Source organism: Balaenoptera ricei, chromosome 12 (assembly GCF_028023285.1).
Source record: "Balaenoptera ricei isolate mBalRic1 chromosome 12, mBalRic1.hap2, whole genome shotgun sequence".
Lineage (NCBI taxonomy): Eukaryota > Metazoa > Chordata > Mammalia > Artiodactyla > Balaenopteridae > Balaenoptera > Balaenoptera ricei.
Genome location: NC_082650.1, coordinates 52,922,126 through 52,936,128, shown reverse-complemented (window position 1 = coordinate 52,936,128; position 14,003 = coordinate 52,922,126). Strand labels below are relative to the sequence as shown.

General features: G+C 39.3%; 1 protein-coding gene across 3 annotated transcripts in view; it reads right to left on the bottom strand.

Annotated features, from left to right (window-relative positions):
* PDSS2 (decaprenyl diphosphate synthase subunit 2) overlaps positions 1-14,003 on the bottom strand; it is a 263,549-nt gene that overhangs the window by 30,395 nt on the left and 219,151 nt on the right. For all 3 annotated transcript variants that reach the window (XM_059941480.1, XM_059941479.1, XM_059941481.1), the window contains one exon: positions 6,168-6,200. In XM_059941480.1, the coding sequence (XP_059797463.1) occupies positions 6,168-6,200 (33 nt within the window). The remainder of the gene's footprint in view (positions 1-6,167; positions 6,201-14,003) is intronic.

Sequence of the window (14,003 nt, the reverse complement as noted above, 5' to 3'; positions counted from 1 at the left end):
TCCTAAATGTTAAGACAGCTTCAAGAGGTTAGAAGACATGACAGATTCAGTGCATACAGTGGTGCTGTTTGGAATATTTTACCAAAGGAGCTAGTGCAAAGTCCCAGGGTAGGAGAAGGAGCGTCTGCCCAAGAAAGGGGTGCAGGGAAGAGAAAACACAGCAACATCTGGTCTCTAAATGTGCCAATGTGAAAAATTCTCAGAGCCAGTTAGCTAGGGTTATGGGAAAGAACAAGCAGGAAAAAATTGTCTGCCAAAAAAAAAAAAAAAAAAAGAGTCTGGCTTTGTCAGTAAACAAAGGACAGTAATACTTACAGAAAATTTCCTATACTATACTCAAGGTTCAAAAAAGAATTTTGGATTCAATAGGCAGCAAAATGGCTGAAGCAATCTATGGATAATAAATGAGAAGAAATGGCTAAAGGGCAAGCCTTGGAAAGGAAAGACTCTTTTTCTTCTTAAAGGGAAATGATGATATGTGATCATGCAAATGCAAATGTCTGTGGACAGCACGGTTTGCTGCTGGGAAGGGAATTTTAATGTGTACCCTATGCAAATGCGTTTTATAATAAAACAAAATGTGCAGGGCCTTCTGAGGGCAGGGAGGAAAGAGGAGGGCAGGGGCTCTAGACGCTGTGCCCGAGAGGCAGGGGAATGCGCTACTCTGGGACCCTGAACAAATTCCAGGAGAGGGGGCACGGCAAAAACCCACTCCTTTCAAAAAACCTCTCTCACGTTTGACTGAGAACTGGATGCCTGATAAATCAACACCTGCAAAATCTTTCTTTACCAAGTGCTTAACCCTGAGCAATTCTCTGTGCTTCGAGTGAACCTCAGTAAGAAGACATGAAAAACAACTTTCTTTTCTGTACTGAGTCAAGGGGAAAATTATACGAACTACACAGTAAAGACTGGAGATGGATACAAAGAAAGCTCCTGCAAACCATTTAGAGTCTTTGTGTCAAAATCAGCATGACTGTCAAAGCCCATGTAAGGCCCAGTCCTAGGCACTTGTGGAAGAATAAGCAGGAGGCCGGCCCACGTGGCTGACAGTCTGGTTTTGACCAAGTGATATTTATTCATATTTGTATACCTGAAGCAATTATTAACAGGAAATTGAGAAAAAGTCTGTATCTCTGTGATGGAGATATTTAAGCCAGCCTTTTTGAAAGTGTTAAAAAATTAAAATTGTAGAAAGCCAAACCATAGGTGCCATGTTTTGCCTGAAGTGGTAAAAATACCATCTGCCTCAGTCTTTGAGCAGCATGCTTCTTTCAAGTAGCAGTAGGCTAAACTACCGGCATACGCTCAGCTCCAGCTGGGGAAAATACACAGACGTTTGTAGATGTTTTTCTAAGTGAGAGTAGTCAACATGCTCGTTTTCCTTCAGACATATATATTAGTTACCATAGCAAACCAAGAGTGAATGTGGCCTGAGAAACTTCTCCACTGGTCCTGACACACGCCCATGAATTTCTACAATTCAATAGGTGGCACTCTTCCCTCTAACACTGAACTCAATCTGCTTGGGGCCAGAAACCTAGGGAACATGGACTAGTTCCCTATACCATGAGAGATACACACTCAGGGCTGCAGACCAATCACTGTAATGAAGATCCCCATTGCATCGCGCATATGAGCAAAACTGTCGGCACCAGTTTTTTGGTCACAATTCACTTCTGGTAATTACATTCTGTCCAATAAGACTTCTGCAGTTTTAACTAGGTAAGTGAGATACTTCTTGTTTTTTTCATTTTAGAAGCTGGGTAGAATTGCCTTACAGTTAAACAGCTTCCATTCCTCCCCAGCCCTGGGTGGATGAGCTTCAGGAATAGCTAGAGTGCTCCTGTGCTGGTGTTAACCACCTTCCAGAGGCGGGAGAGACCTAATGAATGAATAGTTGCTGAGTGCTTTGATATCTTTAGATGAAAGGCAGTGCAGCAGTGTAAAGCATTCACATCCAGGCTCCATCACCACAGGAACTCAATTAAGAAGTAATTCAATTTCTTTTCTGAGTGTTTGAGGACAGACCACTGTTTTGCTGAATGTGACAGGCACTCTCGAGATCTAGCTGAGACTGATTTTGATCGCCACTTCTGCTCTCTCCCCTGCTTCCTCGCCATTCTGAGACTGACAGAATTGGAGAGCTGGTATACAAAGCCATAGAGCACACGGCCAAAATAATTTTCTATGGTTCTTAAAATCTGATTTTTCAGATAAAATTTGGCTTTTGAGAAAACACTCACCACTTGGAAATAAAGATATCTCCAGCAATAAATACATTTCATGACACTCTCCAGAAACGGCCACTGAGTTTTTCAAATGTAGTTTTACAGAGGGACATCCCTGGTGGTCCAGTGGGTAAGATTCCACACTCCCAATGCAGGGGGCCCGTGTTCAATCCCTGGTCGGGGAACTAGATGCCACATGCAAGCCACAACTAAGAGTTCACATGTCGCAACTAAAGATCCCACATGCCGCAACAAAGATCCTGAGTGCCACAACTAAGACCTGGCGCAGCCAAAACTTAAAAAAACAAAACAAAACGTAGTTTTACAGATAAACCTACCAGGGGAGTCCTAAGCTGCCTAGCATGATGCCTGCATCAGTCAGCATGAGCACCAGGACCACATCATGGACCCATGATATGCTACGTAAGAGACAATACTGTGAGCTGGACCGTGCAGACATCTCCCCGACACTTGGTAGGGATGGATATAATCGTTTTTACCCATGGTACTTGGATTTGGGTCTATGTATGGATGATAGGTCTGGGTTAATCGCCTAGATCCCTTAAATATCAGCACAGCACCACATACTCTAGCAGGGTGGGTTTCTGTTTATTGGCATGAGAAATGTCACTGGGCACTTGGGAAGGCAAACTTAGGGCTGCTGAACATAGGGATGAACTGTGTTATATAGTCAATATACTCTTTAAATGGCTAATTTGAGTCTACAAACCCCAATTCCAGACCTCTTAGCTTCCTGCACTTCCCCTAGCATCGCATTAATGCAGCACTCATCCATACGTATTTGTCACGCACCCCTATATATAAGCCTGTGCTGGGTACAGACGATGCAACCATGGACAAGGCCATTGAAGGCCCTGCCTTCAGGGCTCTTACATTTTAGCGGAAGAAGACAGAAAAAACAAGCAACTAAATAAAAATGATAATTTTAGATTATGATAAATGTTAAAGAGAGAAAAAACAGAGAAAAGGTGGACTTTCAATAGGAAGGTCTAAGTCAGTCCTGGTTATGGCGGTAGTCAGCCCCAGTGCAGCGCCTCGCACACATTAAATATCAGATCCACAGTGCTTGGGCGGATGAAGCGGATGAAGGAATGAATGTGGACTGCAGTAGTACACAAGATAAGAATGTCCCCTCTCCCCCAAAAAAGAATGTCTCCTCTTGAATTTGGGCCTAAAGAGTAGAACAGCACTATTCTAAACTGCTCCTTTTATACTAAGGAAACTGAGGGAAGACCAAAAAGGTTAAGTGGCTGATAACAGATTTTGCAGTGAGTTGGTAACAGAGCCATTGCTCGGTTCAGGGTGTTCTATCTGTGCCCCATATTCTTTTCTTTTCTTCTAGTCTCTTCCACTATCAGGTGCTTCTGCAATAAGAAATCCTAAAGGAGTTCTCTGAGTCATAAATAAGCATCAATGAAAAATAATCACTCTATTGCCAAATCATGATGTCATTTCCCTTACTTTTTCATTTATAAGTTATTTCCTTTACTACCACAGTGAAATCCCAGCATTTATCTCCAAGCTAGTTTATTACAACCTTCCCAAGCAATCTTCTTATCCCTGCTGATACCTGCAACTTGTGTCAAAAGCTTTCCTTTCCTCTCTGATTGAAATAAAAAACCCTATACCAGAATATCTCCTGTAACTAACTTCATGGGTCTTCTATTTTCTTATGGCCTCACTCACTCACTCACCATTTACCAAGTGCCAAGCACTGTGTTGGGCACCAAGCGTACAAATAAGATACTGTCTCTGCCCTCAAAGAGCTTACAGTCTATGATCTGTCTCATGAATGGTCATTATAGAATAACAGAGTTGAGTGCAATGACTGAGAGATGCACAGTGTGTTAGAGAATGGAGGAAAGCCCTCATCCAGCCTAGGGAACCAGGAAGGACCTCCTCTTGGAGATGATCCTACATTAAGCCTTACAGAAGAGGCAGGGGTAGCCAGATAAAGGGGGACACTGCTGCATTCCAAGCAGAGGGGACAGCATGGGTCAAGGCACGGAGAATAGAAACAGTATGTTTTATGTAATTTGGTGCCGCTGGAGCACAGGGTAGGAGGGCACAAAGCTGGAGAGTCCCTCCAGGGGATGAGACCACAGTGCTTTATATGCCACTCTAGCAAGCTCTGAATTTGCCTTATAGACAACATGGAGCCAAGGAAGCGTTTTAAGCTGGAATGTTTGCCAGATTTGTGGTTTAGATAGACATTCTGGCTGGCGATGGATCTGTGGGGACAAAAGAGAGGCACAGAGACCAGTCAGTAGGTTTCTTAGTGGTTCAGATGAGGAGACTCAACATGAACAATGAAAGAGAGCTCAAGAGGAGGGGTTGGATGCAAGAAAATGTAGGATATAAAACTGATGTGACTTGGTCATGGAACATAGGGGTGAGGGGGTAAGAGCATTTGAGAGTGACTTCTAAGTTTCTCACACGGTTGACTGGTGGGATGACAGTGCCAACATCAGGAGACAGAATAAGTAACAAGGACCAGAGATAAAACACTAAGACTGGACCCTAATGTCAACGATGGACTTTGGGTTATAAAGATGCATCAATGCAGGTTCACTGATTGTTCGCAAAGGTACCACTCTGCGGCAGGGTGCTGGTAGTGGGGAAGGCTGTGCCTGTGTGGGGTCAGGGGGTAATGGAAACTCTCTATACTTTTTTGCTCAATTTTGCTGTGAACTTAAAACTGCTCTGAAAAATAAAAGTCTATTAAAAAAGAAGGGACCAGAGATGTTGGGAAGATGCTGAGTTCAGTTTAAGACACTTTGAGCTTCTTTGCCTGTGGGAGACCATTTGGGTGTAAGGCTCAAGTAGACATCTAAGATAGAGTGACGGATATAAAAGTCCTCAGTTTAGAGGTGCTCCTATTAATCTAATTTTTCTGGAAGAATGCAAAAGTTTGTGAGAAAGAGAAAAGGAGGACCTGCATTTCAGGCAAGGAAAAGGCATGGAGCCAGGGGTGTGCACTTCAGGGCTGTCAGGAGAGCGCAAGGTTCTGAATCAGCCCTGGAGAGATCACTGAGGGTTTCGGTTGTCCCACTGCAAGCAGAGCCCTTACAGGTTCCACTTCTTCCTCCTTGTCTTTGGCGTGCAGGTGTGCTCACACTCTGGCTATTCTTGACTGTTGCAAAAACCAGATGGTTAGCATGTTCCTTTAGCCAAGCAGCTGTATGCATCCCATACACCTGCTAAAATATTCCATTTGTTCCTCAGGAGAAAACAGAATGTGACCCAAGTGTGTTCATAGGCTTGCACCGGTGCACTGAAATCTGAAATCCCACAGCAGTTTTTGAACAAGGCTATGTGTCAGAATTATCTGTGGACCCTTTTTTCAAACTCTTCCATCCTGCCCCCGCCCTGCTCTGCCCACCAGTGGATTTTGATGTTGGTGGAAGAGGGTATTATGCTGTGGTAACCCAGGCATGTATATGTTTTCAAAAGCCCCACAGGTGATATGAAAACTACTGCCTTTAGAAATCCAAATCTGCCCTGAATGATGCTTCCCAGGTATTAGCTGATGATGCTAAAAGCTGTTTTCCATAGTCCAAAGGCATCTTTCCAGCAATGGTTGGTGTTTACGCAGTTTTTCTTCACAACACTTACCACCATTTGACATTATATTATGCATCCATTTAGTTGTTTATTAGTTACCCATCTCCCCCACTAGCTTGTAAATGTCATGAAAGAAAGAGTTGATCTGGTTCACTCTTGTATTTCCAACATCTAACAGTGTCTGGAATGACACAGGCATTCAGTAAATAAGCTTATCATTAAATGAATCCTATTTTACCTGCTAATCAGCTTTGAATGTGATGACTCTCTTTTGACCTTTCAAATATAAACAAAAACCAAACGTCAAATTGAAATGTATAAAACTGTGTAGAAGGTACAAAATCTACCTACCTTAGCATAGTCTAATCTTCCTTTCCGTTGAGCCTAAAACAGAAAAGAGGGGGAAATTAATTAGTTCTTTAAAAATCATTTAGTATTTCTATAACTTTTGCTTCTCAAAGAATAAGTCAACTCTCTCCCCCCCTCTGTCTCTATATATGTATATAGTGAAATATATATATGTATGTATGTATATACATATAAATAAAACTCTCAAACATATTGAAGAGTTGTAGGAACAGTACCACAAGCACACATATACACTCTAGGTTTGACAGTGGCAGACACCATGACCCCTCACCCCTTCATGCTTCAGCACACATCTCGTAAGCATAGGACATCTCATACATGATCACTTTCAAATTAAAAAAACTAACAATAATGCCATATCATCTGACATACAACCCATGTTCAAATTTCTCCCACTGTCCCAAGAATATATTTTATTTTAGCTTTTTTTCTCAAACTAGAATTAATCAAGATTCACACATTGCACTTGGCATTTATGTCTCTGTTTCGCCTTTTAAATCTAGACTAGCCCCTCCCTGTTTTTTAAGAAATGAAAATAAAAATCATTAACTTTTAAAATAATTGACTTTTTGAGGAGACCAGGGCAGCTGTTGTATAAAATGCCTCTTTCTGGATTTGTCATATTATTTCTTCATTGTGTCATTTAACTTGTCCCTGTGTGCTTACAAACTGAAAGCTGGGTCTGAAGAAGCTTGCTTAGGTTTAGGTTAAACATTTTTGGCAAGAATATTTTACATGGAATATTATATACTTCATATTGCATCAATGGGGGAGGCACCAAATGTCAGGCTGTCCTACTCTTAATAATGCTATAAATTTGATCACTTGGTTAAAGTGGTGACTATCAGATGGTTCCACTGTAATGACATATTTCCTTCTCTACAATTAGTAATCTATGGGGTCAAGTTTTCCACTTCCTTTGGCATAATTTTTAATATGTTGTATCATGCCAAAAGACACCCACCTCCATCCCACTGTCACCAGGGATGAGGAGAGGGAAGAAATATGGAGGTAGAAGACATCCTGTATGAGGTCAAATTTTATTTTAAATTATTTTTAGTTATTAAAGAACAACTTAAAATGAAAACATATACTCAGAAGTGTTATGTATCAAATCTGAACATAATAGAGACAACCAATGTGTTAGTATTTGCTGGTAGGTAGCTCATTTTTTGTGGACTTCAGAACAAAACTTCTCCTGCCACCTCTGCACAGAGCAAGAGCCCTTCAACTTATGAATAGGTTAGGTCTTGAGACCATTTTGTTCCTGAGTCCAAAATGACACTATACAGATAATAAATGTGGGCAGATTACTTTCATGAGAGAAAATGAGATCTTTATAACATTAGTCCTGACTCTTCTTGCTTCTTTATAATCTTTTAAAAATTTATCCAAAGATGCCTGCATTTTGTTTTTCTTGTATGTATAGCTATTGGCACTATCACAAATGACTCAGTTAAAACTGTGACTTGTACACTTTCAATGAAACAAAAGGCCTCTGCAACAAATATACTATAAAAAAGAATTCGTGGTTTTCAATCTGCTCTTCAAAGATGCTTTTGGGATCTAGGAGTTTCAGTGAACTAAGAAAGGTTTAAATTAGTCCTGAGATGCAATATACCAACAGGAATGAGAATCGGTTCTTGAAGGTATTTTAAAACCAGGCTCATTCTTCTCTCTGCTCAGATATTTCATATTTACTTGTTTGTTTGTCTATGGACATCTTTTTCCAAGATAAAACAGTTTTGTCTACACTGAAATCTCTCTCTCCCCGCTCTATAACTTCTGCAGGAGCAGTGTGGAGCCCTTGAGCACATCTACATAGTGCACTCATGACCTAGCTACTCACTTTCATATTGTGCAAATATGAATTGGCCTTGATCTCATGAATAATCCATGGCTTGTGACCAAAATTTCAGCAGCAGCATTTCACAATATGCTTAGTCTTTAAGTTCTCAAACTCTCAGCTGTCTCTCGAATTCATTTTATGTTAAGGGATATCTGACATGGAGGCTGATCCTGTGGTCAACAGCTTTCCACCTTTTCAATTGTTCGTCCTTTCCCTGTCTCTTGCTGATCAGCATGGGTTGCTCAGGCACAGCACTTTTCCAATGATGCACAAACTGGGACGCCTGTGGAATTATTCCTACTGTCAAACAACTCATTCCTGAAACACATCTGCCATTTCCTCACTACTTTCAGTCTTGTTTCTGTTCTAACCACCTCCTCTTCATTCTTGCACTTTCAACATCCTCCCCTTACAGTGTTTAACACAAAGGACATGGTAGAAGTGTTGAAAGTGGTATCTGTTGAAAGTTAGAAAGTTGAGTACCTTTCATATCTTGAGGTTGCAGTGTAAAGTGCAGAGAAACTATAATTTACAATGATGTAGGTGGACTTTTCCTTTTGGACGTATTGAGCCATTTCCCCAATTGTCTCAGAAAAAAAAAATAATTCAGTTTTTTCAGGTAGTAACAGTAACTGTAATGCTGTTTACAGATAAGGACATATAGAGTAGTCTCATCACATACCTTGTTTATAAACTAATCATCTGAGAGAATTCTATTATTTTGAAGTACTTGTGCTTAATCAGTTACAAGCTATTTTCCTTTTTTAAAAAATTGAAGTACAGTTGATTTACAATATTATTTTAGTTTCAGGTGTACAATATAGTGATTCAATATTTTTACAGAATCACAAGCTATTTTCAAACCTTCTCACTTTATTTTGTGTTACTAGCTTGGCCACCCCCTTTCACCCAGTGGAGATATACTTTGCTGGGGATGACGGCAAAGAAACGCCATGTATGTAAATCCCTATTTGTTCAACATCAGCTCTTAAATGTTTTGAAAGCTGAGACTAGAAGCCTACATAAAATGACAGCACGATTACCACAGCCATTACCACCTGAACAGGCTGTAACTGTTGATATGCTGCTCACCTGAATGTTCTTTTTATTTTATCACAACAAACATTCCAGTCCTGTGAAACCATTTCATCCTTGACTGCTTTAGCTTGCACATAAAAGTATCATTTAATCATTTATTTTATAAAACAAAATAGTATAAACATTTAGATCTTTATAGGTATATATTTCCAGCTGCTATGTGAGTTAGTATCTATGTATGCCAGACGCAAGCCTGAAAGTACACACTCTGATATAAAAATTTTTTCACAAAAAGCTTTTAGAGTTTATAAAATACAGCAAATTAGAAACAAATGTAAATGATTTATCCCCTACATAAGTAATATTTCTCATTGAACATTACCAAATTCTATTTCTTTTTGTGAAAAAGTTAATTTGGGAGGGGCTGTAGTTTCTATTTCATCTGATGGTGCTCATTCACTCAGTAATTGTCCATTGTGCACCTATTATGTGTTAGGTATTGCTCAGGCACTGGAGACACAGCCAGGAACAGAACAAATAAAAATCTTCCTCTAGGGGGTTGCATCGTCTTGTTTTCACATACAATCTCCCTCTAGAACTTAAGCTCCATGAGAGTATGGACATTTTCTCTCCTGATCATAACAGTATTCCATGTCTAGATCAGTGCTTGTAGATAGTAGATGGTCAATATCTGGTGAATGAATGAATAAATGGATAAATGCTTTCTTAATAAGTGTTGGTTATGTACTATTTATTCAGGAAACTTACAAAGCAAAGTTCCTATTACTCTCTCCTAGTTGTAAGAAAGCTGGGTGTTTAGATTCAGTCAGTATGCAGTTAATGTGTAGCCACTATCTGGTGCCTTACAAATAATTTTTATTCGCATTGAACAGTACCATATTTTGACTCTATAACTCAACTTCTGTTTAGAAGTAGATTGAAGAAGGGAATCTATAGAAAATAAATTCAAAGAGTTCATGAAACTCAAACAATGAAAGGATAGAACAAAAGAATAATCTACCAGCCTTCTCACAGATGCAGCGGTTTAGAGTAATTGAGTGCCTCAACCTTGATATCAGTGTATTGAAGAGAAAAGAGCCTGAATGGAGGTCAGGAGACCTCAGATTTCAAATGTACTCCCCCAAGCCTCAGGTGGTAAGTAGGCCCTGCTACGGAGGGAAACAGGTAGCCTAAGCTCTTAACTATGACCACTCTAAGAGGCACTGTGACCTCCTAGGAAATGGATATGCTGGGAGCCAGAAAATATGGTTTCTAGCCCATAATAGGTTAATACCTCAAGTAATTTTAAATTTTTACATGGGTCTTCATTTTCTTATCTGTAAAGTAAGAGTACTGGGTCAGAAAAGGCATCCCCAAATGCTGGGCTGGCTGTATCAGAATCACTTGGGTAGCCTATTAAAAATGCAGATCCTTAATACTCTAGCCCTGAATTCTGAGTCACCTGAGGATCACTGGTGTGGACTATGTCTAACATCCTTTTCAATTTATGCTCTGTATGCATCAGTGTTTATTTCAAAGAGAACAACTATATAAACTCCGTAAGTCTCAAGGAGAATGGAGTGCTGTAACTTTACCCTCTTTTTCTGACATCTGCCACTTACCATGTATATTTCTAGCAGAGCAAGATATTAAAATAACTTTCTCACTGGGGCCCAAAATAGGCTGATATAAAATAAATGCAGACTGTATTTCAATAGCCAGCAGTCCTGAACCTCTTCCTGCCACACTGTTCATCTCCAGAAACCACTGTAAATTCTGCCACACACGGCGATTCCCTGAGGGCTTCATTACTTGGGTCTTTAAAAGGGATTCACTCATCTTTTGCCTCCTGTAGGTGTGCTTCTTGTCAATCCAGGTCATGAGAAAAGAAAGTAGTTTCTCCCAGTCTTTAGCAGTTCACAGAGAATGTGTGGTTTGAACCTTGTTTTATCGTAAAAAAATGTGAAAATAGACAAGCCAGTGTGCTCATGACATTGAAGGCCTCCTCTGACAGCTACAGTGAGCGCTGTAAAACAATATTCTACACCAAAGCAAACAAAGCCAGTGCTCTGATTGAGAGGATGCACAGAGGGATTAATTCCAAAGGTTTATATACCAGTCTCTGCAGACCAAAGGCAGATAGATTCTCTGTTGGTAAGTAATGGATGTACAATGTGGTCTTTTACTTTAAGAAACAAATGCTTTTTTATAAGTCAAGTAACAAAGAAGGATTGGATGACATAAATGAACTGCTTCCAATTTCTAACTACTGTTATCTGGACTTGAAAACTGGATATGGAAAAACCTTTTTCTAAAAGCAGAAAACTAATATTCCACAGCAGGGAGTGCAGAAATTGCTAGAGACTGATCATCTCTTCTTATCATGTTATTCTTCCCCAATGCTACCAGCTATATTTTAGAATAACAATTTAAAAAATAAGATTCTCTTCTTCAACCTTCAAGAAAAACTATCTTTCCAATTTTTTAGTTGAAAGAACATAATGAACACCCATTTGCCTTTCAACTAGATTAATCAGTTGCTAATATTTTGTCATCTTTGCTTTCTCTCTAGATGATCATTTGCTGACTATATGAGAGTAAATTATAGACATAATGATATCTCATCCCTAAATATGTCAGTATTTATCTCCTAAGAACAGTGTTCTCCTACATAACTACAAACCCATGATCACATTCAACATGTTTAACATTTACTATAGTATTTAAGATAATGTCTGTATTCAAAATTTCTGGTCCAACCAGTAGTGTCCTTTAGAGCTATGTTTATCCCAATCCAAGATCAAATTAAAAATCACACATTCCCTTTGGATGTCACGGCTTTTTAATCTCTTCTAATCTACAACATTCTCCACACCACCACCTTTTCTTTTATAATATGGCATTTTTTAAAAGAATCCATGTCAGTTGCCCCGCAGAATGTCCCTTCTCCTGGACTTGTCTAATTGTTTTCACATGATTAGACTCAGGTTAAAATATTTTTGAAAAGACTCCTACATAGATGATGCTGTACACTTCTCCATTACATCAGGAGTCATACAATATCAGTTGTCTTGTTATTGGTGAGACTAAGTGTGTTCACTTGCTCCCTTTGTCTTCAATAAGTAATCTGTAGGGTGCTTTGAGTCCCTGTGAATATTCAGTTCCCTACTAACCATTCATCTAATTGTTTTAACCAATTATTCACTAATGATTCTTTGAGTAAAATATTATATTGGTGGCTACAAAAATAATGATATTTAAGAAAAATAATGATATTTTAAAGGTCTGCCTTGGTACTGGAAGAAATATCATCAATTCCTTTAGAGAAAACAGGTCTTACTGAAAACAAACTCTCTTTGCATTTGCATTGGTATTAAGAGGTTTAGTTAGTTTAGTTTAGTTTAGTATATATATGTAAGTTTAGTATATATATGTAAGATTTGTTGGTGGACAGAGGAAGGGAGAAAGGACACATCCCAGAATTGTTTTGGTATACTGTATGAGGATTTTAAAAGGTCAAAAATCAGATATCTACTAGATCTGCTAGCCCCCAAGTTGAAGCAGCCAGCTAGCTGAGTTTGGTTTGGGAGGAGAAGAAATCCTTGCTGGGCTCTCCAGTTACGGAGCTGGAAAGGTGTCAGAATATAAAGGAAAGGGGCAAGCCTTTTCTTTGCTATCTTGACCATTCTTACCTACTGATAAGAGAGCACAGAAGGCATCTGCAAGGAAGTGAACACCCTTCAGAACTGGACTGCTTGGGTACCTGATTTTACCATCTCCTTCACCAGGGAAAGCTAGTTTTTGGAGGCAAATTTCAATCTCCATGGAATTAACTTTCTTGTATTCTCTTCCTTTGGTTTGATGCGAGAAGAGGAAGAAATAGACAGATGCAGAAGGCTATGGTAACCCATTAAAAAAAGGGGAGGGGGCTTTTATTATTTACATGATAAATCTCTCTCTGTTCAGAAGTTCTGTTATCACTTTTTTTTTGAATTTTTGAATTTTATTTTTTTATACAGCAGGTTCTTATTAGTTATCTATTTTATACATATTAGTGTATATATGTCAATCTCAATCTCCCAATTCATCCCACCGCCACCACCCTCCCCTGCCACTTTCCCCCCTTGGTGTCCATACATTTGTTCTCTACATCTGTGTCTCTATTTCTGCCCTGCAAACCGGTTCATCTGTACCATTTTTCTAGGTTCCACATATATGCGTTAATATACGATATTTGTATTTCTCTTTCTGAACTTCCTTCACTCTGTATGACAGTCTCTAGATCCATTCATGTCTCTACAAATGACCTAATTTTGTTCCTTTTTATGGCTGAGTAATATTCCATTGTATATACGTATCACATCTTCTTTATCCATTCGTCTGTTGATGGGCATTTAGGTTGCTTCCATGACTTGGCTATTGTAAATAGTGCTGCAGTGAACATTGGGGTGCATGTGTCTTTTTGAATTATGGTTTTCTCTGGGTATACGCCCAGTAGTGGGGATTGCTGGGTCATATGGTAATTCTATTTTTAGTTTTTTAAGGAACCTCCATACTGTTCTCCATAGTGGCTGTATCAGTTTACATTCCCACCAACAGTGCAAGAGGGTTCCCTTTTCTCCACACCCTCTCCAGCATTTGTTGTTTGTAGATTTTCTGATGATGCCCATTTTAACTGGTGTGAGGTGATACCTCATTGTAGTTTTTATTTGCATTTCTCTAATAATTAGTGATGTTGAACAGCTTTTCATGTGTTTCTTGGCCATCTGTATGTCTTCTTTGGAGAAATGTCTATTTAGGTCTTCTGCCCATTTTTAGATTGGGTTGTTTGTTTTTTGATATTGAGCTGCATGAGCTGTTTATATATTTTGGAGATTAATCCTTTGTCCATTGATTCATTTGCAAATATTTTCTCCCATTCTGAGGGTTGT